The sequence below is a fragment of the Melanostigma gelatinosum genome (assembly GCF_949748355.1).
Source record: "Melanostigma gelatinosum genome assembly, chromosome: 18".
NCBI lineage: Eukaryota > Metazoa > Chordata > Actinopteri > Perciformes > Zoarcidae > Melanostigma > Melanostigma gelatinosum.
This window is the reverse complement of record NC_136651.1, coordinates 3,333,933-3,361,525: the sequence shown is the minus strand read 5'-3', so window position 1 is coordinate 3,361,525 and position 27,593 is coordinate 3,333,933. Positions and strand designations below refer to the sequence as shown.

General features: G+C 46.9%; 1 protein-coding gene across 1 annotated transcript in view; it reads left to right on the top strand.

Moving 5' to 3' along the window:
• The window catches only part of LOC306792151 (netrin receptor UNC5D-like), a 144,425-nt gene that overhangs the window by 98,428 nt on the left and 18,404 nt on the right, over positions 1-27,593 (top strand). Inside the window, exons 3-8 of the mRNA XM_079289173.1 lie at positions 3,311-3,454; positions 3,661-3,764; positions 16,525-16,699; positions 17,609-17,776; positions 25,935-26,099; positions 26,409-26,441. Coding sequence (XP_079145299.1) covers positions 3,311-3,454; positions 3,661-3,764; positions 16,525-16,699; positions 17,609-17,776; positions 25,935-26,099; positions 26,409-26,441 — 789 coding nt within the window. The remainder of the gene's footprint in view (positions 1-3,310; positions 3,455-3,660; positions 3,765-16,524; positions 16,700-17,608; positions 17,777-25,934; positions 26,100-26,408; positions 26,442-27,593) is intronic.

Below are 27,593 nucleotides of genomic sequence, written 5' to 3'. Positions count from 1 at the left end.
AAAATGCCGTCATTGAGCTGCAGAAGAGGAAATGAAACCATCAGTGAACCAGCACCATCACTGCACAGTAGCGGTGTAACGCCAAGCTGCTATCTGTGTCGGTTTCTGTCACACGATTTATACTCCTCATAAGTATATGAACAGCTGTTAACAGAATATACAAAACAACATAACGATTCATCATGTATCTTATTTAATTAAACAATAAAAGATTATTTGTATTTCAACCCGAGTCTCGAATAAAAGTCCGGGAAAGGGTGCGGGTGGAAATGTTATCTGAAATATATTAGGAGATAGCCGTGCAGGTCCTAAATGCATCGTCATGTTTCATGATTTCTCTCTCTTTCTCTGTTTGTAGGATAACAGAAGGATACCCAGGGGAGTGATGTTTGAAGTGTCTCTGAAACGCTATTGAAGAAAAAGTCCTAAAAGCCGCTCTTTTGAAACGGTGCTTTGGCTTTAAGTCGCACACGGTGCCAGGCTTCAATATATCTGATCATATGTTTAAAAACAACAGCTGTGTAACATCCGTAGAGCCTCATCCTGCACTGTACAACTAATGTGGTTAGAACTGTGGAGACGCTGTTGTGGATGAATCTCGCTGTTTTATATTTTGTGGAAATCTGCAGCATGCAAAGTCACGCTGCTTTGCATGCTTTGGCCAACTGCTGAAGCGGTTCCTGTTCACAACAACCGCCTCTCGAGTGAAATCTTATTTTCCTCACTCTCACTGAATCAGGCATGTTGATGAAGGCTCTAATTTGTAGCGGTGGAAAGGAGGAGTAGATGGAGTGAGTGTGTGTGTGTGTCTTGTACGTAATATCAGTCAGTCACTGCAAGGCAAGGCAAGGCAAGTTTATTTGTATAGCACATTTCAACAACAAGGTAATTCAAAGTGCTTCACATAAAACCATTAAAAGCATCAAAACATAAGGCAAAAGAAAAGGAGATTTAAAAACAATTAAAGAAACAGTGTAAGAAATAAAATTCAGTAGTAAAAAGTAAAGGAGATTTAAAACATACATTGAAACAATAATTGATGTCTCCCTGAGACATTACGCTGCACGCAATCAACCATACGCTGCCGCAATTCTGCAATTACTCGCACACAAACCACGTCTGGAAAAGATCTCTGCCGATCTGCGTTCTATAGTGTACGCCTTGCACGAACTCGGTCCCGGAGGAAATGGCGATATGTTGTGCAGTCCTTTTAAAACCATTAAAAGCATCAAAACATAAGGCAAAAGAAAAGGAGATTTAACAGCAATTAAAGAAACAGTGTAAGAAATAAAATACAGTAGTAAAATGCAGAAATGCAGGAAATTGATTAATATATTAATTGAATGTGGTTCAATTAAAGGCAGCAGCAAACAGAAAAGTCTGCAGAGGATTACAGTGTCTTCGGAGAACATTTCTGTTTTACAGTACTTCATTAGGCTCCCTTTGATAACCTTTCATTTTGTATTATTAGTTTCCATTTAATCCCAGCCCCTGTCTGAGCTGTTTGCAATGTTCGGCATGACGGCGAAAGCCTGTGGAGAGACGACTCCTCTCAGTGTAGAGCCGCGTAATTAAGCAATAAGCCACAAGAGGCTGGCTTTTACAGTGATTTCTGAACAGCCGCTGTGAGATGTGTTGTGAGGCATGACTTGTTAGCTGTACTAGAAATCAGTGTAAAGTACAACCTTTATTGATGTCCTGCCTTTGGAAAATAAGGTTTAAGAAGTAGAAGATTTAAATCTATTAATAAGAAGGAATTATTATTTAAATTCATATTATTTATTATAATCCTTTTGACGCTATTTGTGGTTGTCAGCCATTCAATCTCTGTAGCAACCGCTCTATATATTTTTCATTGTTAGAGGCGGAGTCCGCCATCCCCGCACAGGATTCAAACTGCCTACGTACACATGAATGAGCCGCAGCCTGTTATCTCACTGACGTCGCTGTGCTGTCCACTTTCCAACGACGGTACCAGAGCTCTGCGATGCTTCTAATGCCAACCACACACGCCCTGCTGCTGCGAGCTCATTAAAAGTATTCAACCGGCAAAAAGCAGAAGGTTGCAGTCACAGGTGAGGTCGGTGCTGAATGCGACCGTGAATCAAAAACACACCGACAAGACAAGACAACGTGAGTTTGCAGTTACACCACTTGCTCCTCTGTTTGTATTTGTTGTATTTGCTCAAGAAGCATTTTAGCCATGAAATATAATAAGTTATATCGATATTTTCTTTGATCCATATGTGATATGAATCGGACACATTTTTGTGAGTTTTAGAGCCTTTACACTCCGAGGTTTCCTTCTTTGCGCGTCAATGTATTTTTTTCAAACTGTTTTTGTCGTAGATACTTAAACATAGAACGCAAATGTTCCTAATATTTCTTTGAGAGGTTGGGTATTTGTTATTGTGACTTTAGAGACGAGACATCTAAATGAGCTGTTCACAACTGTATTCATTTCATGACGTATGTGTTCATTTATGCATATATTAATACATCAGTTCGGGTTGGCTGACTGAGGTTTTAGGATGTCATATGTTGGTTGAAAGCTGCAATTACCTAGATGCTCAATCGAGCCACCCGATGATGCATTAATGGTCCGAGCCCGTCATCTTTTGTTCGGAGTCTGGCATAATTGAAATACCAGGCTTTTAAATTCCCATCAGCTGAGAAATGCTCGTCTCACACGCGCTCATTATGAGCCGGATCTGAGACGATATGCAGATAATAACGAAGGGCCGGTGTGACGTCAAGTCACAGCTCTGCAGAAATAGATGATTCCATCGTCATAGGAAGTGTCGGCGTTCAGATGAAGTATTTAATTGCATTGTTTTGCTTTTCTCTATTAGATTACAGCTCTTTGAATGTTTTTTTAGATGAAATAAAGACAGAGTGCTCACGCTGTCCCTTAAAACAATAACAGGCTGATGTGTTCCTCCTCTCACTTAATGCCTCCACTGGATAGCATTTAGAGTCACTTGTGTGTCAATGGATTATGTTTTACAGAGACTGAAAGAGGATATTACGGCTCACGAACAATCTCTCCTCCAACCAGCGTTTTGCAGCGCCGGCCATCTGTTCGGCAAGACTGCAGTTTTAACAAGCATTTATCGAAAGACCGCCAATGACGTATCTGGATATTCCCTAGTGATACATACCAGATACCAGTATACTGTACGGCTACAATTGTCCAGGAACGATCCCTGAAATGACTTTTCTTTTTTTCAAACCTTCATCTCATGCATTGATCAGCCCTGTGATACGATGCTGATCCACGCTTCGGTCTTCTTCTTCTTCTTCTCTGCAGGGCTGAAGATCCGCGAGGTGATGATCAACGTGTCGCGTCAGCAGGTGGAGGACTTCCACGGCCCGGAGGACTACTGGTGCCTGTGCGTCGCCTGGAGCCACCTGGGAACCTCCAAGAGCCGCAAGGCAACTGTCCGCATCGCGTGTAAGCAACACGTCACTTTGACACCACAATGACCTGATATCAGGTCATTGATATCATCCATGAAAAGGGTATTCTTCAAAACCGGTGGCGTGGTTCTGTAGTCGCCATCATTTCTCGAAGTTGCATGCGAGGTCACACGTGAAATCACACTTCCTCCGTGCTGTTGCAGGTGTTCTTTAACACTGGATGTTTATTCTCTTCCCCAGACCTGAGGAAGAACTTTGAGCAGGACCCCCAAGGCACCGAGATGCCTCTGAATGGCATGATAGTGTTGCACTGCCGTCCCCCAGAGGGAGTGCCTGTGGCTGAGGTGAGGGCTTCTTGCACTTCAAACAAGTAACATTTTCTCCTGCGTTGCCTGGAGAGGAGCAGTCATCCGTCTGCTTTTCCTCGCAGTGTGACTCTGTATTCATGGTACAATGTTGTGTTGCTCTCCGGCGTCTGCACATCTCTGCAGTTTAGTGGAAGCCAGAGCTTGCAGTTGATGAGCTGGAGATGCCATTTGTTTATTTCCTCACACTCGCTCTGTTGAAGGGGAGAGATTATTCATATACAGGGAGTAATATCTGTCCATCCATGTGCATCGCCATGCTCTCTGTTTGCTGTGTTCTCTGGTGAACGGCTGTACGGCTGTGACTTATTGAGATGTCATGTATTCATTTCACTCCCCCTCTCGTTCCCCTCTCTCCCTCCTCTGTGTGTGTGTGTGTGTGTGTGAAAGAGAGAGCCCGTCAAAGCCATTTTAATTTTTACTATGAATATAAAATGAGGCTCTTGCGGACGGTCCTGTTGAGTGCTGAGTGTTGTGCCGCGCTCTGATGTCGCGCGCCTTCATGTGAAGGCTCAGCAGGCAGATATGTCAATATCAAAGCCTGTGTGTGCCCAAGCAGCTGGAGCTTTGCATTTACTTAAAGGCACAGTCCGTGATCCATCGGCAAACAAAGTGACAGCCCTACCAGCACATTTCAAAGCACAGCCACTGGAACCAAAGGGATCGACGGGTCTTTACATGCACTGACTCATAAATTACGATTGATTTATCGTGCTAATAGTTAAAGCTTTGTTTACATCGCTGATGTTTGTTAACAGCAATAAAATCGGTTGGTTTCGCGACAGTGGCGATAAAAACATCATCAACGCGCCCGCTTGCTCGCCATTAGCTCCCTGGACAATGAAGGGCTCTGTTCACACACTACTAACAACACTCTCAATACAACACTATGGACTTCAACACCAATCAACAACTTTCTGTCACAAAGACTGTCTTCTAACAGTTCACTGAGGTTTGATTTATTGCAAGACTGTGTTACCATATTAAGCCGCACCATGGAGGCGTTATGTGTTTCCAGCACCGTGTGTCGCTCTGCATGAGCTTGCACTGATAAATTAGCACTAAGGCCTCAGAGTTACTAGATTACTGTACAGTGAAATAAGTCAAACGCATGCAAACACCCTCTCAGAGTTAGCCAGCTAGCTCACTTAATCCCAACTGATGGTGGGAGACATTCTGCATAAACCTGTTTTCCTGCCATTAATCTTAACTTCACGCATGGAATAAACACATTTGCCGTAAAAGTAACACACATTTTGTTTCTTACGTCAATTGAAAGAGTTTTTTGCTGCAGAATCCATAGCGAGGTACAATGTGATGCTGCGTCACAAGGTTTCCTGACACGCAAACGTCTCAAGTAAAAATACCCTTTGACTGAGAGTTATACTTTTGCTTTTCACTGGTTGTATTGTTATTTATGTTTCGACAAATACGCTGAAAACCTCACAAATCACAGTGTCATATCAGACGAATGTATAAACCGTAGACTGGATATAAAAAGTGCACGTAGTCAATGTGACGTCAGTGATTTGCCGACTCAAGTTTTGACCGTTGTCCGTTTTTTTGTGGAACCAGAAGTGACACAAGGGTGGAGGGTGGAGCCAAATGCAACCAAACGCTAAACAAGACTATTCCAGACGACGAAAATGTCAAAATAAACTTTCGTGAAGTGAAAACTGTTCATATATTCAAGATGAAAGTCAGTACTAGTGTGTGAACATGTACCTGAAATGTATAGCAGACATTTTCTCCAACTGGCTGCACTGTGGTTTCTGTATTTCCATATTATTAAGACGTTGTTCATGAAAGAAAATGTAGATGAGGGCTTTAAGACTCCTTAAAGATGACCATGGACTCCCTCCACAGCACACGTGTGTGCGTGTGTGTGCGCGTGTGTATGTGTGTGTGCGATGAATGATTCAGCTCTCACAAATGGAGCATCGATGTACCTCGATTCTCCCCATTGCATTGTGGTCATCAAATAGGCAACTCCTCATGCATTCATTAATGTGACTGGCTAACAAAGAGAATGGTAACAGTAAATAATGCAGGGACTGAATCCAGCTCCCTCCAGTGTGACTTGCACCACTCACATCAGCAGTTGGGGATGTGGCTGTTCTCTTCTTCTTCTTTTTCCGTGACTTTAGACACTGCTGAGAGGTTAAAGCCTTTATTGCAACCAGCGCTGTGAAATTTGTCTCAGAGAGAGAGAGAAGCTGTAGCTCAGCCACCGTTTGAGTTTAAGGAATTGAGGTCATGGTGCAGTGTGATCTGTTGAAAGGCACATTTCGAACAGCCATATTTGTTTTGGTCTTGACATTTATTTGACCGTTTCATTTTGCTGCAATCTGCAAAGGCACCCTGATGGAGATTAATACAACGGTTGCAATAATTGCTGAGTTGACCTGATGCAGATGAAACGAGTTCCGACTCTGCACGCTGTTTTGAGACATAAACGCCGGACAGACGACTTTACGGCTTGAAATCCCCTCATGTCGCCGCTCTCTCCATGTTTTCAGAAGCAACACTAACAGTGAGGGGAGGTGGGGGGGGGGGCTTTATCCACATCTCGCTGTAACTAAGCCACGCGGGAGTTCGCTGGGCTGCTGTGTCGGATGTTAATGAAAATCAGAGAATGCCACATTATCTGTCCCAGCAGCGACAGAGGCAATGATCTGTGCACGCTGTTCGTCAGACCACAGAGAATGTATCGTCGTCAAACAGCTTAAGTCTGCTGCAGTTTATTGGTGACAAGAGTGGAGGAGGCCAAATCTCTTCACTTGGCTCCACTTTTTATAGACAGGGAGCAGTTTACGAAACAGATCATGTGCACTGTGATGTTGAAGCCATTACATTATTGGCTCTGGTTAGGCCATGATAATCTCATAATCAGCCAAACTGAAGTTAAAATTCCCTTTTGCCAAGATGAAGAAGTCGATATGTACTTTATAGATACAGAAAAGCTCAGTGTTTGTTTTGACTTATTTTGTCAAAATGTCTGTTCTGTATGCATATATATACGTCGACTTCTTCATCTTGGCAAAAGGGAATTTTAATTTCAGTTTCTTTGAGGAAAAAGAAAAATGATTAATAGAAGGGAGCTGGATATATATATATATATATATATATATATGAAGCTTAAATACAATCACAACGAATAAGAAGCTGCAGTCAGGCTACAAACACACCACGTCACGGTTAGCATCACGACTGGTGTTCGGTTTGAAGATGTTTTGTCGTCTCATTTAGCCACTTGTTAACAAACGCCTTTTTTAAGACGCGTAAAAGCATCAAAATGAATGAGAAGTGTTTAGAAACATATTTCATTTTGTAGAACAAAGCATTAAAATCTGACAGAGTGCAGCACATACTATAAACACCCACCCACTGGCCTGAACACAGTTTCCACAAATAAGTTAAAAAGACTGTTGTGTTCTCCGTTGTAGAATGTGCATAATAACCACAGTGTTGTCCTGTATACTTCATGTCCTCATACAAAACTTTCAAAGTTCAGTTCGACTTGAAAACAATAAAAAGTCTGTGCTGAAGTCTAAATCCCCAGAGGATAAAGATCACGGTCATAATAATGACTGCATAATTAATGTTGCTCTAAGAAAACAATTAACCCACCATCAGGGAACATAACTGTCACAGAAAATTGCAATTTTTTTATTTATTACTCAGGATTTTATAGCCTCACAAAGCAACAATACACATCTCAAACTCGGCCATCACTATGGAACATTAATATTTATTTTTTTAAATGACTAATGACTGATTCAGTGCAGGAGCTGAAAACACAACCAACCCGTTTGGGACAAGTTTGAAATGTCCAAAACTCATGAAAGCACGTTTATAGTGCATTTAGGTGTTGTAAATGTTAACTGAGGCGTGACTCTGGAACGACATGGTCTGCTTTCAGTCCTCGAGTGTGTGGAGTAAGTCATTTAGGGGTTATTTGGGACAACCAGGAAGGTGATTCTTTTATTCAAACTGTCAAACCTTTATTATACAGCCTGCTCAGGATAGCATGTAAGCAAAGATGTTTAGTCTTGCTCTAAACGAGGAAAGGGAGGGCTGCCTTTTGTAAGTGTGAAAGTTTAGTGGTGGACATTAAAAAAAAAGATCTCCAATAACTTTAGAAAAAAAATCATTAGCCGCACATTAACCGCCCAAGTATTCTACACCAAGTGTAATTAATCATCAAGCCTCTCATCCAAAGTCATTTGAAGTACTTAAAATGTAATTATTCAGTGATGAACATAACATTTCCAGAGACGGTGTGGAGATAAACCAAGGACACAACAAGGGTTTAGCCACCCCCGCCTCGAGAATATGCTGCTGTCAGAATCGGAGGGCTCATTTGTTTAATGTGATTTCATGAAAGTCATTGTTGCATTGAGAAAAACAAAGGGCCTCACATGACTGAGGGAAGGCGGAGAGGGTGCGGGCACGAGGGGGAAGTGAGAGGAGGAGGGCGCTCGTTAATGAAACTCAACCCTAATTGAATCAGATGGAACAAAAACCTACCGCGATGCTTTGTGATCGTCTTCATGCCGCTTTCACTTCACATTTAAATGGATTGTAAATGTGGGGCATTACGTCTGCTTTCAGAATAATTGAGTGTTTAGGCCCGATGCAGGGAGGAACTTGAAAGACTTGAACTGGACATACTTTTTTTTGGTATGTGTCAAGTTTGAGACGATACCTCTCGGCAGGTAAACACCGATTGCTCCAGGCCTGTTGGCCGTCTCGTCTCAGCCTCTTCAAACAGCTGGGAGCTATCGGGAAACGATCCTCTGCTGCATGGTGCACGGACCCCCTGCTGACCATTTGATGCTGCGTTCAATATATCTCCAGTTTATTTCATTTTGCTCTCTCTCTCTCTCTCTCTGCGCTGGCTGGAAATGATCCGCGGCTAAACTCGACAAAAGTTAGAGTGAAAACTTTCAGAGGGACACGGAGCGGATCACTTTTTATCAGCTTCCCGTTCGCTGGTTAACGATCAATGCTACCTCGCCACCAGCTGACACCCGCAAGGCCCGGTCGGCTGGGTTAGGTGTGGTGCAGTTCAACACTGGTTGCTGCTATCTAAGTGGAACAAATTTGCCAATTAAGCAAATCCGTTCCCTGTCCTCCCCAGGCAGTGGCTTATCAGGCTCGTTTGAGTCCGTCCTGCCCCTGCCTTCTCATCAGCATGTGCATCTGTCTATCGCTTTACCCCGAAGGAGAGACTCCGGGGCCGACGCAGAATGCAAATCTCACTCTGGGTTTGTACTCGTCCTACAGCGAACACTGAGTGAAGGAGGGGCAGAGCGAGATGGATAAATCAAAGCAAAAACATGGGACAGAAAAAACCAACCGGAGTACAAGACGATTATTTTAATTTGCTGCAGCGTGAGAATTCCCTGAGATAAGGGAGCCGGGAAATGAACCCTCATCACCAAAGAGACTTTGCATGTATTCTACGATCACAGAGAGACGAGAGGGACAACAATGTGGTCAGTTACAGCTGAGGCTGTTCCACCGGGCGACTTCCTCTTTGACAACACTTAGACAAATGCTTTTACAGTTTCACGACCATGTACATACATTCACTGAATTACCATACTTCAGAACAATTTTCAGGTACTTTACTGGTGTTTTTCGGTAGTTTATGTTGTCATTAGTTACACTAAAGATACGACACCGAAGATATATTGATGCATATACTGTTAGTTTCGTTATGGGCTATTTAGAATGGGCTTTTCACGTCTTTAGACAAATCGTTCTTCTGATTCAAAAATAGTATTTCTCCATAAACTTGAGTGTCTCTAATTTGATATAAGGCAGTCTAAAAAAGCCCCCATATTTCTCTTTTGGAGTGGTGGCAGCTAAAGCCCTTCATCCTTCTATAAATGCATAAATACAGCCAATATTGGGAAAACAGGGACACAAGAGTGCCACAAACACGTCGCATCTCAAACACTTCAACAGTACCGCAGAGAGGGCGAGTGAGTGATCCTCGGTGAAGGGCAGGTCAATACCGCAGTCGTGGATACTTCAACACACAAACGCGGCTCACTTGTTATCGACGCCAACGAAAAAGGATTGAACAGGAAGTTGTCGTCTTTTTAAGTGTGGCTGCGAGGTTTCTGGCAGACGGGCGACTTAAACACTGCATGTTTGTTCAACTGAACAGACTCTGGTGACACAAGAGTCCCAGACGTCCACAGCGCAGCCGCCCTCTGTCGCTCTGTGTCTGTAAACATTGCAGGAATCAGATGTTTCCAGACATGTGGACGAATCAGCTGCCCGACTGCACGGCACGCTGTTTAATTTGTAGACTTTACTGTACAGTATCCTGCCTAGTTAACATAGTGACATAGTTAGTACTTGTTTGCTTGTATATCAATGCTCTGAATGTTTTTATAGAGAACATTTAATATGCTGCTGGGGTACCTTTATCCATGATAACACAATGGTCATGCATGAGTACATTACATTTTGTATTAATAACCTGAATCTGTAAAGAATCTAGCCACTAAAGCGGTCAAATAAATGTAGCGGCATACATATCCTGAAAGTAGCGCAACATGTTCTGATGAGAAGACACTCTGGGCCCCATGCATCCTCGAGTCTTCTTTTGCAAGTAGAGTGGCAGTCAGTCCTGTCAGAGGGCTCTCCACCGTGTTCCAGACACTTTACTGGCAGGTCTGTGTGCCGCGGCGCTCTCCAAGGTGCTGATCCTGCATCTGGTAGCAGCTATAGAGCGCCGCTCTGTTTCGCTTCATAGCAGTGGGAAGGCTTCTGCCAGCGGGAGCTTCCAGCCAATAGCTTCCTGGTTTAATCACTGCCTCCACCTGCTTCTTTGTTGTTGCTTTTCTTCGCAAGTGGTAAGTAGTTAGAGAAACCCTGCTGGCCAGTCTCTGGTCTCTTACTGCAGTTGTGTCCTCACTACACTCTTATCATTTACAGTGGTAGCAATTAGGGCCAAGCCATATATTCATTATTGATATTGTGATATGATACTAGATTAGATTTTGTATATCGTGATATGGCATAAGTGTTGTCTTTTCCTGTTTTTAAACGCCACATTACAAAGTGATGAACTTACGAGACTGTTCTAGCTGCTCTAGTATTTGCCTTTACCCAATTAGTCATGATATCCACATTACTGAAGACTAATATTAACCCAACAATACTGTTGCAATATTTGATATCAAGGTATTTGGTCAAAAATATCCAGATTTTAGATTTTCTCCATATTGCCCTAGTTGCAATAATGGTAAGCAAGTGGCACAAATGGTGACGTAATGTTAAAAGTTAACATTGTCACGGAAAGAGCTACTTTCTAAAGCAGATTGGGCACCATGATGTAAATGATCCAACTGATAAATGCAGTTTCTTTATTTTCTTCATGAAACAGTTTTTCCACTGTCGGTTACATCCATTCACAAATCCATTCATAAAAGTTGCGATTGTTCGCCGAGCTTGTCGCCTAGCGTCATATTGGCATATGTTACATCAGATGCGGCTGATAGAGTTTGTCAATATAGTATCAGGGCCTGAGCCAAGGTTTACAGTGAGACACAAAACCGCAACAGAGGAAGCAGGCTTGTCACAGAGGCCACCTTTAGAGCATCTGCCTACACACCTGTATTAAACATGTGTGCTGTTTATACGGTACCTGGAGAATGCAGCTTTGACAGTGTTTCTTTACCGTAGGGGAGGCGGACAACCCTACACCTACAATATCATCTGATACAACTCATCTGCAATAACAAATACCACAAAGAAATTCATAAAGTTCAGTTTCTGTTGTCGGATATCTTATAATAAGTGCACTAAAGTAATGCATTGATTGTACTGTATTCGTGTCCCTGTTATTTTGTCCACCACCATCAGCTTGCTCACTTGTAATGGAAAAGAAAGCACACCAACGACATGGCCTTTGTGGGTCATTGTCACGTCTCTGCATTGCTTCAATAAACTGATTAACGATGCAAAATAGACCGTAGCCGGACATTCATCCAGCGCGTCGTTTTTTACTTGCTCCATCGTGTACCTGTCGAGAACAATTTTGACACTGCTCTATAAATGCGCGTCTCGTCTGAGTAGGTGTATGGAGAGAACAAAGGGCTGGGGGTTCATTTTCCATTCAGTGAATCCCCAGCGTATTTCTCAAACTGTTGTTTAAAGCCGCCTGGAGGAAAGTAGTTTGATAGTTTTGTGTTTTTTCCTGAAATAAATGAAAATGTGTTTTCAAGTAATTTGAACATAATGTGCAAAGTAGAGATAGCAGTTTGTGCTCGGTGCTTGTGTTGGCACAACTGACCTTACGACACTAAACTTGCATAATTATATAAGTTCCTCTTATCAAGCGGTTGGTGGCCAATAGCTCCATCCCAGTTTAATTAGTGTGTCCTTTTTCCCACGCACACTGTAATTGGAAATCGTTTGCATCTCATTCAGAGTGAAGATATGAAAATATAAGCTGCTGAGTCATGCTTTTAGGGTCAGCCCTGTTTTTAAAAAGCCTTTACGTCGCCTCTCTGTGAATACTGCGGAATATACACGGACAGTGTATAGCGTGACCCTGGTACAACAAAAATAAAAATAACAGAGCTCACCTCTGTCATCTTTTCGTGAAAGAGGCTGCAGCATTTGCAGAGAAGGTGATAAAGCACAAACCTCCCACTTGTCAAGGTTAATTCCCTACTTCCCAGATACTAGACAGGGCCGCAGTGAAATACAGACGGCAGGAAGAACAACGGTGTACCACACTTTACTCATAGATCGATGGATAGATAAGAGTGTGTCTGAAATAATTCTTTAAATTACCTAAAAGCATGATTTTATTTATGATTGAAATAGAAATGTACTATTTTCCCACCATGACAGGTTGAAACAGACTGCTGAGTAGATTAATGGCGGCAGCTGTGCAGAAGTCCGTGCGGCACGGACGGCGACACAGAGCTTGATTAGACATTTAAGGTGTGAAATCGTGAAAGGCAAAGAACACAAAGGCCGGGGGTGATAGAATGACCGACGCAGCCCACCAGTGCGGCTGCTTTGTTTGTCTTGAAGGCTGTGGAGCCAAATGATGAAAAGAGTTAAATTAAAGGCGCATGATGAAAGACTTCTTCGGCCATCAAAAGGAGGAAAAAACGTTTGTGACAACATGACTCGTGATTTATTGATTTCCCGGCTCTATTTTTTTCCATCCGGGGTGTTTGGACAGAGCAAAGCAATCTGTGAGTTTGTTGGCTGTTGTTGTATTCCCCCGGCAAATAGACACTCTCCACAAGCGCGCACACGCACGCAAAACACGCGCGCCGGAGTGCGAGCCCATGCGCAAATACACGGCGCTCCCAGTGGGGCGGAGTTTTTAATCCTCAAATACACTGCCATAAATCAAACCCCACTCCCTCGTCTCTCTCAATGAAAAGCTCAAGCCGGTGGCACATTAATAGCAATTTACAGGACCAGTCATGCAAGCAGAGCAGTATCAACAGAGCGTCCTTTATTTTGTAATTCCTTCTTACTGTCACTCACTACATGGACACTGTAGTGAGTGAAGATGTGAAGATGTGACCTACCTGCTGCGTGTGGATGTCACCCATGTTGTGCCTTTACGACAAACCTCTGACCTTACAACCGGAACTGTCTGAATAAATGTAGTGATAATCTACAGCAAAGACATGTCACAGGGAATAACATTTCACACGGCACATTCTGTGGTATTGTCCTTGGAAAACCCCTAGAAAGGAGTGTATTTAGCTTTAAGTAGTATATAATCTCTTATATACTATACTTATATCTGCTTTCCTCAAGTTGTGTATTTAATTGAATGTATGCTGCTGAATAGAGCATTCTCTGTAAACAGCCTAAAGTCTCGGATAAATGGTTGAAATAGTGATTGCAATGTAACAGTTTGGACGTATTATAGTTAAAAGTAGCGATTAACAGTTTGGACGTAGTTATGAATAAACAGTTGAAATAGCTTAAAGTCACGGATACGCATTTTAAATCTAATTCAATCCACTCTCAATTCATTTTACACGTACAGCCCAAAATCATGTGCTTCAGCGGGCTTTACAATCTGTGCAGCATGCAACATCGTCTGTCCTTGCACCCGCACATTGGAAAAGGAACGACTCCCCATTCCCAGGTTTTAGGGCTCGTTCCTGCAGCGTTCGATGTTTTAGGGCTCATTCCTGCAGCGGTCGATGTTTTAGGGCTCGTTCCTGCAGCGTTAGATGTTTTAGGGCTCGTTCCTGCAGCGTTGGATGTTTTAGGGCTCATTCCTGCAGCGTTAGATGTTTTAGGGCTCATTCCTGCAGCGTTAGATGTTTTAGGGCTCATTCCTGCAGCGTTAGATGTTTTAGGGCTCGTTCCTGCAGCGTTCGATGTTTTAGGGCTCGTTCCTGCAGCGTTCGATGTTTTAGGGCTCATTCCTGCAGCGGTCGATGTTTTAGGGCTCATTCCTGCAGCGTTAGATGTTTTAGGGCTCGTTCCTGCAGCGTTAGATGTTTTAGGGCTCGTTCCTGCAGCGTTGGATGTTTTAGGGCTCGTTCCTGCAGCGTTCGATGTTTTAGGGCTCGTTCCTGCAGCGTTCGATGTTTTAGGGCTCATTCCTGCAGCGTTCGATGTTTTAGGGCTCGTTCCTGCAGCGGTCGATGTTTTAGGGCTCATTCCTGCAGCGTTCGATGTTTTAGGGCTCATTCCTGCAGCGTTCGGTGTTTTAGGGCTCGTTCCTGCGGTCGATGTTTTAGGGCTCGTTCCTGCAGCGGTCGATGTTTTAGGGCTCGTTCCTGCAGCGTTCGATGTTTTAGGGCTCATTCCTGCAGCGTTCGATGTTTTAGGGCTCATTCCTGCAGCGTTCGATGTTTTAGGGCTCGTTCCTGCGGTCGATGTTTTAGGGCTCATTCCTGCAGCGTTCGATGTTTTAGGGCTCGTTCCTGCAGCGTTCGGTGTTTTAGGGCTCGTTCCTGCAGCGTTCAGTGTTTTAGGGCTCGTTCCTGCAGCGTTCGATGTTTTAGGGCTCGTTCCTGCAGCGTTCGATGTTTTAGGGCTCATTCCTGCAGCGGTCGATGTTTTAGGGCTCATTCTTGCAGCGTTCGATGTTTTAGGGCTCGTTCCTGCAGCGTTCAATGTTTTAGGGCTCATTCCTGCAGCGTTCGATGTTTTAGGGCTCATTCCTGCAGCGGTCGATGTTTTAGGGCTCATTCTTGCAGCGTTCGATGTTTTAGGGCTCGTTCCTGCAGCGTTCAATGTTTTAGGGCTCATTCCTGCAGCGGTCGATGTTTTAGGGCTCATTCCTGCAGCGGTCGATGTTTTAGGGCTCGTTCCTGCAGCGTTAGATGTTTTAGGGCTCGTTCCTGCAGCGTTGGATGTTTTAGGGCTCATTCCTGCAGCGTTAGATGTTTTAGGGCTCATTCCTGCAGCGTTAGATGTTTTAGGGCTCATTCCTGCAGCGTTAGATGTTTTAGGGCTCGTTCCTGCAGCGTTAGATGTTTTAGGGCTCATTCCTGCAGCGTTAGATGTTTTAGGGCTCGTTCCTGCAGCGTTAGATGTTTTAGGGCTCGTTCCTGCAGCGTTCGATGTTTTAGGGCTCGTTCCTGCAGCGTTCGATGTTTTAGGGCTCGTTCCTGCAGCGTTCGGTGTTTTAGGGCTCGTTCCTGCAGCGTTCGGTGTTTTAGGGCTCGTTCCTGCAGCGTTCAATGTTTTAGGGCTCGTTCCTGCAGCGTTCAATGTTTTAGGGCTCATTCCTGCAGCGTTCGATGTTTTAGGGCTCATTCCTGCAGCGTTCGATGTTTTAGGGCTCGTTCCTGCAGCGTTGGATGTTTTAGGGCTCGTTCCTGCAGCGTTCGATGTTTTAGGGCTCATTCCTGCAGCGTTCGATGTTTTAGGGCTCGTTTCTGCAGCGTTTGATGTTTTAGGGCTCGTTCCTGCAGCGTTCGATGTTTTAGGGCTCGTTTCTGCAGCGTTTGATGTTTTAGGGCTCAATCTTGCAGCGTTCGATGTTTTAGGGCTCATTCCTGCAGCGTTCGATGTTTTAGGGCTCATTCCTGCAGCGTTCGATGTTTTAGGGCTCGTTCCTGCAGCGTTCGATGTTTTAGGGCTCGTTCCTGCAGCGTTCGATGTTTTAGGGCTCGTTTCTGCAGCGTTTGATGTTTTAGGGCTCAATCCTGCAGCGTTCGATGTTTTAGGGCTCATTCCTGCAGCGTTCGATGTTTTAGGGCTCATTCCTGCAGCGTTCGATGTTTTAGGGCTCATTCCTGCAGCGTTCGATGTTTTAGGGCTCGTTCCTGCAGCGTTCGATGTGCTTATGTGCTCCCGTATGCTTTACTTCATGCCATCAATCAGGGACTGCAGATGGAGAAATAGCCTGTATGGCTAAGTCTGAAACATTTACATGGCGGCTCAGGTTAATTAATGTGCATTGTCCCCTCCTAAATAAAATAGACATCAAACATATTAAAGTAAACATGAACTGGTACTGTGAGAGATCTAAAGGAGTTATATTCAGTGTTAAGGAATGACACACTTTCCTCAGATGGTGTCTGTGATGATGATGGGAAGAGAGCAGCTCAAAGCTACACACACTCACCTCTGCATGTATCAGCAAGTCATCATAACCCTTCACTGTAATAAAACAACTGTATTCTCTTAGACCACGGAAACGTTGTAGCACTGATCACGTTATTCCATCTGTCACATCTTCAAATGTCTTCATGTCAAACACTGTTTTCAGGTGGAATGGCTGAAAAATGAAGAACCTCTAAACTCCGAAGGCGACATTGATTCGAGAGGCGACCACAATCTGATCGTCTCCGAAGCCCGACTCTCTGATTCCGGAAACTACACCTGCGTTGCCAGCAACATCGTGGCCAAGAGACGCAGCACCACCGCCACCGTCATGGTCTACGGTGAGATTCTCCAGAGACAACGTGTTGAAGATTTGATTCTGTCTCAGCCAAATACGCACGATGGCTTTCTTTAGGGTTTGCAGTACAGGTGATAAAAACAATGTCAAACAGGTGTCTTGGCTCTATCCAAATATCAGTTTCCCCTCCAGAAGGAGGCTGTCAATTTGGCACCACTGAATTCCCCAAAGTCATTAATATCAAAATCACCGTTCAACCACAGCGAGCAGTCTTTTTTTTCCCCACACGGGTCTAATGAGCAGTTAATGGGCAAGTGATCTCTCATGTGTAAAAACACGAAGACACGGGGACAATATTTACAATCATTTTGTTTTACAAGAAGGGCAGACACTGTTTAAAGCCCCGCAGAGAGCTCTGCAGAGACAAAAGGAGAATCAGTCAAATTATAATGTCATAATCGTGTCCCTTTATTTCACACCGGAGGAATACCTCGTTAATTGGAGTGTTTCTGTGCTCATTTCACTGACCTGTCATCCGGTTATTTTTATTTTTTGCAGGGAGACATTTAGCTGCTGTAGGAATTCATCTAATTCTCTGTGACACCCCGTTGTTGAGTCCCATCAATCATTCATTTCCTGAACGCTAATGAAGTCTAGACAGGCTTTTCTACTCCCAATAGCCTCCGACACATGTGCAATGGTGGAATACCAGCATTTCTTCCCGTCATCCCGCATTATTTTAGGCAACAAATCGAAGGAAAAAGTAGACAGAAGGGACGAAACCATTGATCATCTCTGTAAAGACACCTCCGTGTTCTTTCCCCGGATGAGTCGTTCATTGTCACTTTCGAGTGACGCCCTGTGATGCAGAAAATACAACACAGAATGTGGGCCGGTTTTCATGATGGTAGAATCTGCTCATCCCTTTCCTTTCATCCTTCGGCACAAACAGTGAACGGGGGCTGGTCGTCGTGGACGGACTGGTCTCCCTGTAACGTGCACTGCGGTCGCGGTCTGCAGAAACGCACTCGCACCTGCACAAATCCAGCTCCTCTCAATGGGGGAGCCTTCTGCGAGGGCATGTCGGTACAGAAGAGCACCTGCAACACACTGTGTCCAGGTGAGCACCAGGACGTGGTCTTCATGCTGTTAGTGTTTGTGCATGCGCCTCAAGGCACCCTGAGGGTTGCATGGAAGGACATTCTGAGATTTAGCGTGTTTGAAAGCATTGCATGCATGAGATACATCGTGAGAGTCATTGTTTCTTGCATTAAAGGAATAGTGCCGCATCTTTGGAAAGATATTGATTATTATCACTCTATGATTTGAACTTATGAACTTATTGTGCATGTTTTGTTTGTGTATATACGTATACATATACTGTGCATGTATTGGCCACGTAGTAGTTCACATTTACGAGGAATTTAACTCTCATTGTACATACAGCACACAGAACTAGAGATACCGCTTAAAAACAAGGACCGACAACAAAGCTGATCGAGACTAAACATAAACATTAATGTACATACATTTATGTTATTATGTACATACCAGTCGGTAAAAGAAGATCAATAAATATATATGAACAATGCAATAAGGAGCAACAATGTAAATGATCAACAATAACACAGAATGACTCATGGTTTTATTTCTCCATTTAGTGCTGCTTTATTCTACTTATTAACAATTGTGACAGCCCCCGGGGTGGCAAGGGGGTTTCACGACAACACGGACCAATAAACACAACCAGTCGGTAGATAAATGGTGCAAGTGAGGTTTTTACTGAATATAGAGAGTGGATAGAGGTAGGATAGACACTCAACAATACACTGTCCGCTTTCCAGAGGGATGGTCGGTGTTCACTTCCACGGTTCGGTGCACAACGGGTATTCCTCATACGGTCCAGGGCGCGGGCAGGAGCAGGGTAGTCGTACAGGCAGGGGTCGGGAGCCGGGCGGGTAGTCAGACGTTCCAGGGTGATCAAGGGGTAAGGCAGTTGTCTCCAATGGGTTTGCTTTTTCTCCGTCTCCTTCCACTCCTACTCTCTCCTAGTTTCCTGTGTCCGGGGCCCTTTTATAGTCCCCTCCTCCTCCTCTGATAGGGTGTGGTCGCTCCCTCGTCTCTCCTCCTCAGGTGTTGCTTGTTGGGCTGATGGTGGTTTGGCGCTCTTTTCCACTCCCTGACATGGGGGCTCCGCCTCCATGTCAGGCAATATCGTCCCTCTACCACTTCTCCTCTGAGGTTGCCCCTCCGGCTGCCACATACCCCCCCCCTTAAATCCGACCTGGGGGGAGGACTGCTCCAGGAACCTAGGGCGTCCCGTCTTGACAGGGCGTCCGCGTTTCCATGAGCGGCCCCGGATCTGTGGACAACAGAGAAAGCATACGGTTGAAGGGATAAAAACCAGCGGGTGACCCGGGCGTTATTGTCTTTTGAACGGGACATCCATACCAGGGGGGCGTGGTCCGTGACCAGGGTAAAGTGTCGTCCCAGCAGATAATATCTCAACTCCCCCAGAGCCCATTTGATGGCCAAACATTCCTTCTCGACCGTGGCGTATCTCGTTTCTCTCGGTAATAATTTTCTGCTTACGTATGTGATCGGGTGCTCCTCTCCATCCCTCAGCTGGGACAGGACGGCACCCACCCCGGTCTCGGAGGCATCCGTCTGTACCACCAACGGTTGCGTAAAGTCCGGGGTCACCAGCACTGGTTCAGAACAGAGTACTTCCTTCAGCTTCTCGAAGGCGTCCTCGGTCTCTGCCGTCCATACGATCCGATCTGGCAGCCGGTTTTTTGTTAGGTCCGTCAGGGGTGCTGCAAGAGCCGAGAACTGGGGAACAAACCGTCGATAGTAGCTAGCTAGCCCAATGAATGCTCGTACCTGTTTCTTTGTGCGGGGGCGGGGCCATTCCCGGATCGCCTCGACTTTCCCTACCTGGGGCTTGACGCAGCCGCGGCCGATGGTGTACCCCAGGTAGTCAGCTTCCCGGAGGCCGAGGCGACATTTCTTGGGGTTGGCTGTCAGCCCCGCCCCTCGCAGAGCTTTCAGGACGGCTTCCAGTCTTTGGAGGTGAGCCCCCCATTCCTCCCCGTGCACGACGATGTCGTCCAGATAGGCTGCCGCGTATTCTCGATGGGGACGTAGTACCTGGTCCATCAGTCTCTGGTACGTGGGGGGGGCTCCGTGGAGACCGAACGGCAGCCTCTTATAGTGGTACAGTCCCATGGGAGTAGTGAAGGCCGTTTTTTCCCTGTCTTCGGGGGCTACTGCCACTTGCCAGTAGCCTTTCGTCAAGTCGAGGGTGGTTATGTATCTGGCCCTCCCGATGCGCTCTATCATCTCGTCCACCCGGGGCATCGGGTAGGCATCGAATTTTGAGATGGCGTTGAGCTGCCTAAAGTCATTGCAGAACCTGACTGAGCCATCGGGTTTCGGAACCAACACTATAGGGCTGCACCACTCGCTCGTCGAGGGTTCGATGATGTCGGCCTCCAGCATACTCTGTACCTCCCTCTCTATCGCCCCCCGGCGGGCTTCGGGGATGCGGTACGGCCTTAGCTTCACCTTCTTCCCGGGCTCGGTGATTATCCGGTGTTGCACCAGTGTGGTGTATCCGGGGTCCGGGGAGAACACGTCCCGGAACCGATCCACCATTTCCCGGACGTCCTGCTTCTGCCGGGGGGTCAACTCTTCTCCCACGGGTACCTCGACTGGCTCCGTTTTTCCTGGGAGGGTAGAGAGAGAGAAACAGAGCATGGCATCCCTACGCACCCATTTCTTGAGCAGGTTCACATGATAAACCTTCGTCGGGTGCCTCCGACCTGGTTGCCGGACTCGGTAGTTTACCGGCCCCAATTTCTCCATCACTTCATACGGCCCCCTCCATCGGGCTAGAAACTTACATTCCGCCGTGGGTACCAGGACCAACACCCGATCCCCTGGGTTAAACACTCGGGGTTGGGTTCCCCGGTTGTACACGCGGGCTTGGGCCGCCTGTGCCTCGGCCATGTGTTCTCGGACGATGGGCCAGAGGGATGCCATCCTCACCCTCATCTCCTCGACGTGGTCCACCATGGTGCGGTAGGGGGAGGGTTGGTGTTCCCAGGCTTCTTTGGCCAGGTCGAGTAGCCCCCGGGGTCGTCGACCGTACAGGAGCTCGAAGGGCGAGAATCCGGTAGATGCCTGGGGCACCTCTCTGATGGAGAACATCAGGAAGGGTAGCAGTTGGTCCCAATTCTTCCCGTCCTGGTCCATGGTTTTTTTCAACATTTTTTTCAGTGTCTGGTTGAATCGTTCTACTAGTCCGTCCGTTTGGGGGTGATACACCGACGTCCTCAGTTGGGTCACCTTCAGCATGCCACACAGATCCTTCATGATCCTAGACATGAACGGGGTTCCTTGGTCGGTGAGAATCTCCTCCGGTATTCCGACCCTGGAAAACAACATCACCAGCTCCCTTGCAATGCCCTTGGTGGCCATAGAGCGTAGGGGAATGGCTTCGGGATACCGGGTGGCGTAATCCACTATCACCAGGATGTACCTGTGTCCCCGGTTGGTCTTGGGTAGTGGCCCCACTAGGTCCATCCCGATCCTGCTGAAGGGGACGGTGATGATCGGCAGGGGCACCAGCGGGTTTCTGTGATGGGGTTGTGGGGCCACTTGTTGACATTCGGGGCAGCTCCGGCAGTAATCCTCCACGGCCTTTTTTATTCCGGGCCAGTGGAACCTGGCCCTCACCCTTTCCAGGGTTTTCTCCACTCCTAGATGGGCACCTAGGATATGGGAGTGGGCTAACTGGAGGACAGAGGGTATGAAAGGACGGGGTACCAGTAACAACCTGAGGGGGGCCCCGTCCCTTATTACTACCTGGTAGAGGAGCCCGTTATAAATGGAGAAATGTGTGGGAGGGAGGTCTCTTACCCCGTCCAGTGGTCGTCCGTCTACGGCGGCCACCTGCCGAAGGGCGTGGGCTAGGTTGGGGTCCTCCAACTGGGCCGTCCCAAACCTCCCTGTGAGGGGCCCGGGTAAGATGGGCTCCTCCGGGTCCTGGGGAAACAGCCCGGCCAGCTCCTCTTCTTCGAGGGAGGGGGTATCTGCCTCCTCGGGGATGGGCGGCGCCTCTCCTTCGGGCTCACTGGGGCTGGAGGGTCCGTCGTTCTCGACGGCGGTGGCATATACGTCCTCGGGGTTGGGTTGGGTGGCCTCCACCAACGCCCGGGCCACGGCACTGGCGACTCCTTCCGATAGGGGATCGGTGGAGATCTCCTCCCCCAGCCCACAGATGGCTTTCTTCTTGTACTTTCGGTGAGGGGTCGTACCTGGTTTCACCACCAGGCTGCGCCACAGCTCCTGGAACACGGGCAGGTCTCGGCCGACCAGCACCTCTACGGGGAGTCCTTCCACTACTCCTGCAGTGCCGACGTATCTACCCCTCGTCGTGTATATCTCGAGGGCGGTGGTGGGGTATTCGCGGGTCTCCCCATGGATGCACGTGACCGCTCGGGTGCCGGTTAGGAGCGGGTACTGAGCAAACGTAGGTCTCACCAAGGTAATAGCGCTCCCGGAGTCCACCATCGCGGAGGCGTCGCGGCCGTTTACTTTGACCGGGGTGAGGGGCATGTGGTCCTCGTGAGTGGCCCAGCATCCGGTAATCAGTCCGCATGGGCGACTCCCCTCACTGGCCGTGGGCATGGGTGCGTCCTGGCGGTGAGGACATTCCCAGGCGATGTGCCCGATCTCGCCGCAGTGGTAGCACCTCCTCTCTTCCGGTCCAAACGCCGGCCGACGTCGGGGAAAGCCTGGGGGAAAGGAGGGAGACACATAGGTAGTTTCCTCCGTTCTCATCTTTTCTTTGCGGGTGGACCCCTCCACTTTCGGGTTTCTTCTCCCACGCACTAACGCTTGGGCTGCGTGGTAACCCTCCATGATCTCTACCAGTTCCTCGAGGTTGCGGGGGTTTCTCTGGCCGGCCAATTTTTTTGCCTCATACGGGAGGGATCTAAGGAATTTGTCCATGACGACACGATCGGTGGGCGACACCTCGGTTGGCTCTGCGTGCAGCCAGGCCGTCGTAATCCTCTTGATCTCATGCATCTGGGCTCGCGGAGAAAGGGAGGTGTCATATGTCCATTCATGAAATCGTTGTGCCTTTATTAACAGCGTGACCCCGCATCGCTGTAACGCTTCCGCTTTCAACACCCGGAAGTCAACTTTTCCAGCGCGCTCTAAGTCCTGATACGTTACTTGCGTTTCGTTGATCAAAAAGGGGGCTATCAACTCAGCCCAGTGCTCTTCTGGCCATTTTTCCCGGAGTGCCGTTGTCTGGAATATCTGAAAAAACACTTCAACATCGTCAGCTGCCGTCTGCTTGAGAAGGAAGCGCGCTGGGTTGGCTTTCTCCACGGTACGTTGCTCCTGTTGTGTCTGTAACATGCCCTTGATTTCGCTTTGCATCGCCTCCGCGCGTTCGGTTTGTACCTCCATATACTTCTCCATGTGTACTTGCTGTTGGTATTGTTGTTGCTGCTGTGCTTGGAGGATTTGCATTTGTACTTGCATGGCTTGTTCGTGGCGTTTTTGGGTTTCCTGGTTGCTAGCGATTAGCCCCGCTAGCAGCTCTTGAAATGGCACCGGGGTGGCCATGCTTACTGGGTCGGTCGGTCTATCGGTCAGTGTTGCCAGAACCGGACGGTGCCCACATTCTCCACCAAATTGTGACAGCCCCCGGGGTGGCAAGGGGGTTTCACGACAACACGGACCAATAAACACAACCAGTCGGTAGATAAATGGTGCAAGTGAGGTTTTTACTGAATATAGAGAGTGGATAGAGGTAGGATAGACACTCAACAATACACTGTCCGCTTTCCAGAGGGATGGTCGGTGTTCACTTCCACGGTTCGGTGCACAACGGGTATTCCTCATACGGTCCAGGGCGCGGGCAGGAGCAGGGTAGTCGTACAGGCAGGGGTCGGGAGCCGGGCGGGTAGTCAGACGTTCCAGGGTGATCAAGGGGTAAGGCAGTTGTCTCCAATGGGTTTGCTTTTTCTCCGTCTCCTTCCACTCCTACTCTCTCCTAGTTTCCTGTGTCCGGGGCCCTTTTATAGTCCCCTCCTCCTCCTCTGATAGGGTGTGGTCGCTCCCTCGTCTCTCCTCCTCAGGTGTTGCTTGTTGGGCTGATGGTGGTTTGGCGCTCTTTTCCACTCCCTGACATGGGGGCTCCGCCTCCATGTCAGGCAATATCGTCCCTCTACCACTTCTCCTCTGAGGTTGCCCCTCCGGCTGCCACACAATGTTATTGAGTTCCAGTTTAGAACATTTTACTTCTTCAATCGACTTTCTGTTTGTGGAGCTGGCGACACTGCAGCTTATTGCGCAATCCTGTATTGTATAATGACAATGAAGAGCAACCTCGAAACCTAGAATCCTATTTGTTTCATTTGTACAGAAACATTACTTGTCTCGTTGTACAGGGAGTTCTGTGCTGGAACTATTTATCTGAGGAACGCAGTCACTTTCTGGAATTTTGTCATCAACATTTCTGAGCTTGACCAAAGAAAACATCGCCGCACAAACCCCCATAAGCTCGAGCTTCATCGAGCTGCAAACAAACAGCAGAAGCTTAGGATGTGAGAGAAAGAGCAGAGCAGCAGTTCCAGGTATCAAAACTTCCGCGTAATCTCGTCTGCCCGACTGTTTTTTTTCGAGACAAGCCTAAATTTATGATTTCAACCACAGCATCAGCATAAAGGGAAATGCTCATCAGGTTTAAGAAGAGAAAAAAGAGAAAAGTTATCAGCGGAAGCCATGTGCACTCCTCCAAACATTATCTCCTGCCTCCTTCTGAAGGATTCATCTGAGTTTGAACACAAACAGGGTGCATTTGCGTTTAGATGAGCAGGAAGAAGGAAACCTTTGGAGTGTTTGGAGGTGGAAAGGAGGCTTGATGGAGTGTGGCAGAAGCAGAGTGCCTTTGTGCTCCGAGTCAGAAAGGCGGCTCAACGTTTTTGGCACCCGAGGTGGAAAAATGTTTTCGTGAAGTGAAGTGCGGCTGTTTCCTTGGAAGTGTTTTCCCATAAAGTTAGCGAACTATTAAATGCATCATGGATCTCACTCACTAATTTGTGCGTAGAAATGTTTTTACCTTTCCGCCCAAATCCTGTTGCCACCTCCGTGCACATGTTCGTGAATCAGAATCCTTCTAGAGTCTAAATCTACACGAGGTGTAACATGGAGAACGCTGTGACGTTGTGAGTAAAAAGGCACGATCATTTTCACGGTTGAACATTTGCAGGACCTCATGGCACTAGAACTCGGTGGCAGTAGTCGGTCATTATAGGCCGGGGAGAGGCAACTTTAGGCACATGTGCCACCAATAACACACCAGCACGAGAGCTTCTCTTGGAAACGTTGAAGTAGCCTCTCATGCCACATTACCTCTTCCCCAGAGCCCGTCCCACATTTCTCCTCTGCCTCTGATTGGCTTCTACTTGTTGCCTCAGATGTGGATGGCAGCTTTCTTGCATTGTGCTTTCATATATATTACAACGTCCTGATTGTGGGAGGAAAAATATACTTTTTTTTTGTTTTATCTTGCTGTGCACGTTGCTTTTATGGATGGAATAAATAGTTAATCGTTAAACTCGATGTTAACCTTGTTGATGCACACAGATTAACAAGAAAATGTTTAAAAAACGGCACTTAAATACAATAAAAACAGTGAGAACCAAAACTGTGACATTTCAATGTGCACATTCTCAGATACCCCATTGCCAGCGAGGGCTGTGACACTCTTCAACTTTATAGTTGGATACTTTAATTCTTCTCAATAAATGAGGATCATTCCCGAAGTTCAAAGTTATTTAATACATTTAGGCAAAGCATGAGTATATCAATGGAGCAAGATATTGTCTGTTGCATCCTTGGTTTTAATGAATGTAGTTTTAATATGCCAGGCATTTATTTCATATGTGTGTGTTTACATTTTCTAAGACAGTAGGCCCCTCATCATTTGTGCGTGCGCATGCTCTGAGGAATTTCTACATACACTGTTTGTGAATGATGCTCACTGTTTGATTCTCATATCAGATTTTTTTTAAAGTGCTTCAGCGCTGTATCTTCTTCATTCTTCTGTTCTTTGCCCGTGTGTTTGTTCACACGTTGCCGAGACGACAGCGTACTCCGACTGTGCGTTGTGCGCTTCAAATCTTTGTATGTGCAACCTTATGTTCTTCATGTGCATCCCCGTGCTCTCAAACGCCTGCGTCTGATCCCCTCAGTGGACGGCGGCTGGGGAGAGTGGAGCGAGTGGTCGGTGTGCAGCTCGGACTGCGAGAGGCAGCGCAGCAGAGAGTGTACGGCTCCGGAGCCCAAACACGGAGGACGGCTGTGTGACGGGGTGGCGCTGGCTACCGACAACTGCACCGGCGGCCTCTGCACACAGAGTGGGTGACACACTTGCTTAGCGATCAGAAAGAAAAACAAAAAGTTCAGCATCATCAATGTTCAGGCACTGTGTCATTATAGATTTACTGCTCATGACGTTTGGCAGTGTGGGCTCGATCATGATCGTCATTGTAATCATGCTCATCACCAGCACACTCATCCATCTTCATGTTCAATCCACTCCACATACGTAACACGCCGTGCACAGGCACAGATGCGTGCACAAGTCGTAATTAAATCAACGAAGACCAGCGTTCAAAACGGTCAAAGAGAAACTCTCAAATTCTGATGTTTCTCTGTCTTTGCAGATCGGAAGTTGCTCCATGATGCTAAGCCACAGGGTGAGTTCCTCCATTACGGCCGAGCATATCAGTCATTTTACCCAAACGGGGCATGTTGCCACGAAATAGGAAACACTACTTATATTTTGATGTGTGGAAAGCAGCCGTGGAATAACGAGGATAAATCACTCTGACAGGTGTGGTGGTCACTATATCCTGACAGCGCTACATGAGACACATCATCAGCATAAGAATCAGGTTGCTCTGCCTCCCCTTTGGGCCCCTCGTGGCATTCTCGAGATTCCACCGCGCCCGAAGGAAATCAACCAATCGGATCCGAGCCGCGTCCGACGCCGCTGTCAATCACTGCTCGTGAATTCTGATCGATCTGTCAAACTAGGCGCCGCTGATCAAATAAGAATCAAGATTCTGTTGCTGCATTGCCTATTCCTCCACTCAAATGTTTTCAGAAACATATTTTATATGCAAAATGAAAACTGATGTTATCAAACAGACCAAGCAACGGCCATTACTGCCGCGTACTTTGCACCTACAAAGCCACATGCACATTTCGTCCTTGCTTGTCCTTTAACTCAGTTACGTATATTTGTTTGTCAGAAACGGGGAAAAGAATGCAACCGCGCTGCCAGAACTTCCCAAGCCCCCAATTAACCTGCTACTGCAGCAGTTAATGCCGCTTTGCATATTTTGTCAATTCCTCCTCATTTGAGCTTCAGGCTACTTGGAGGATTTCCCAGCATGTCCTGTTTTCAGCGCAGATCTCGTTGTCTTTCCAGAACATGCTAGCAGCCCCCTTTCTTTCCCGCTCGTTCTTTTTCTTCGAGGAGCCGGACGCCGCTGCACTGGTGGGACAGTAATCATTGGCGATGAGCTAATTTAATGAATTGGTTTTGTCACAGTATCCCAGTGGAACGCAGAGCGCCTCCAACACCGTGAGCCGAGCAGCGTTTGAAATGACAGTCAGGTGCTGGCTTGATTATCATCGCCTTCCTTCCGAGGTTCCTCATTAGTGGCTTTAACGCTACACGATGGAACAATGAAGCCGTGCATCAGGAAGCAAGGCAGACGAGGAAAAGGTGCTGAAGTAGTTTTCAACCAGGGTAGACTTGCCTCCTGGAAAAGACTCTCGTATCTTCAACTCAGCTGATGTTCCTCAGCAACACAGAGTTTGAGTTTATTCTGGGAGGAAAT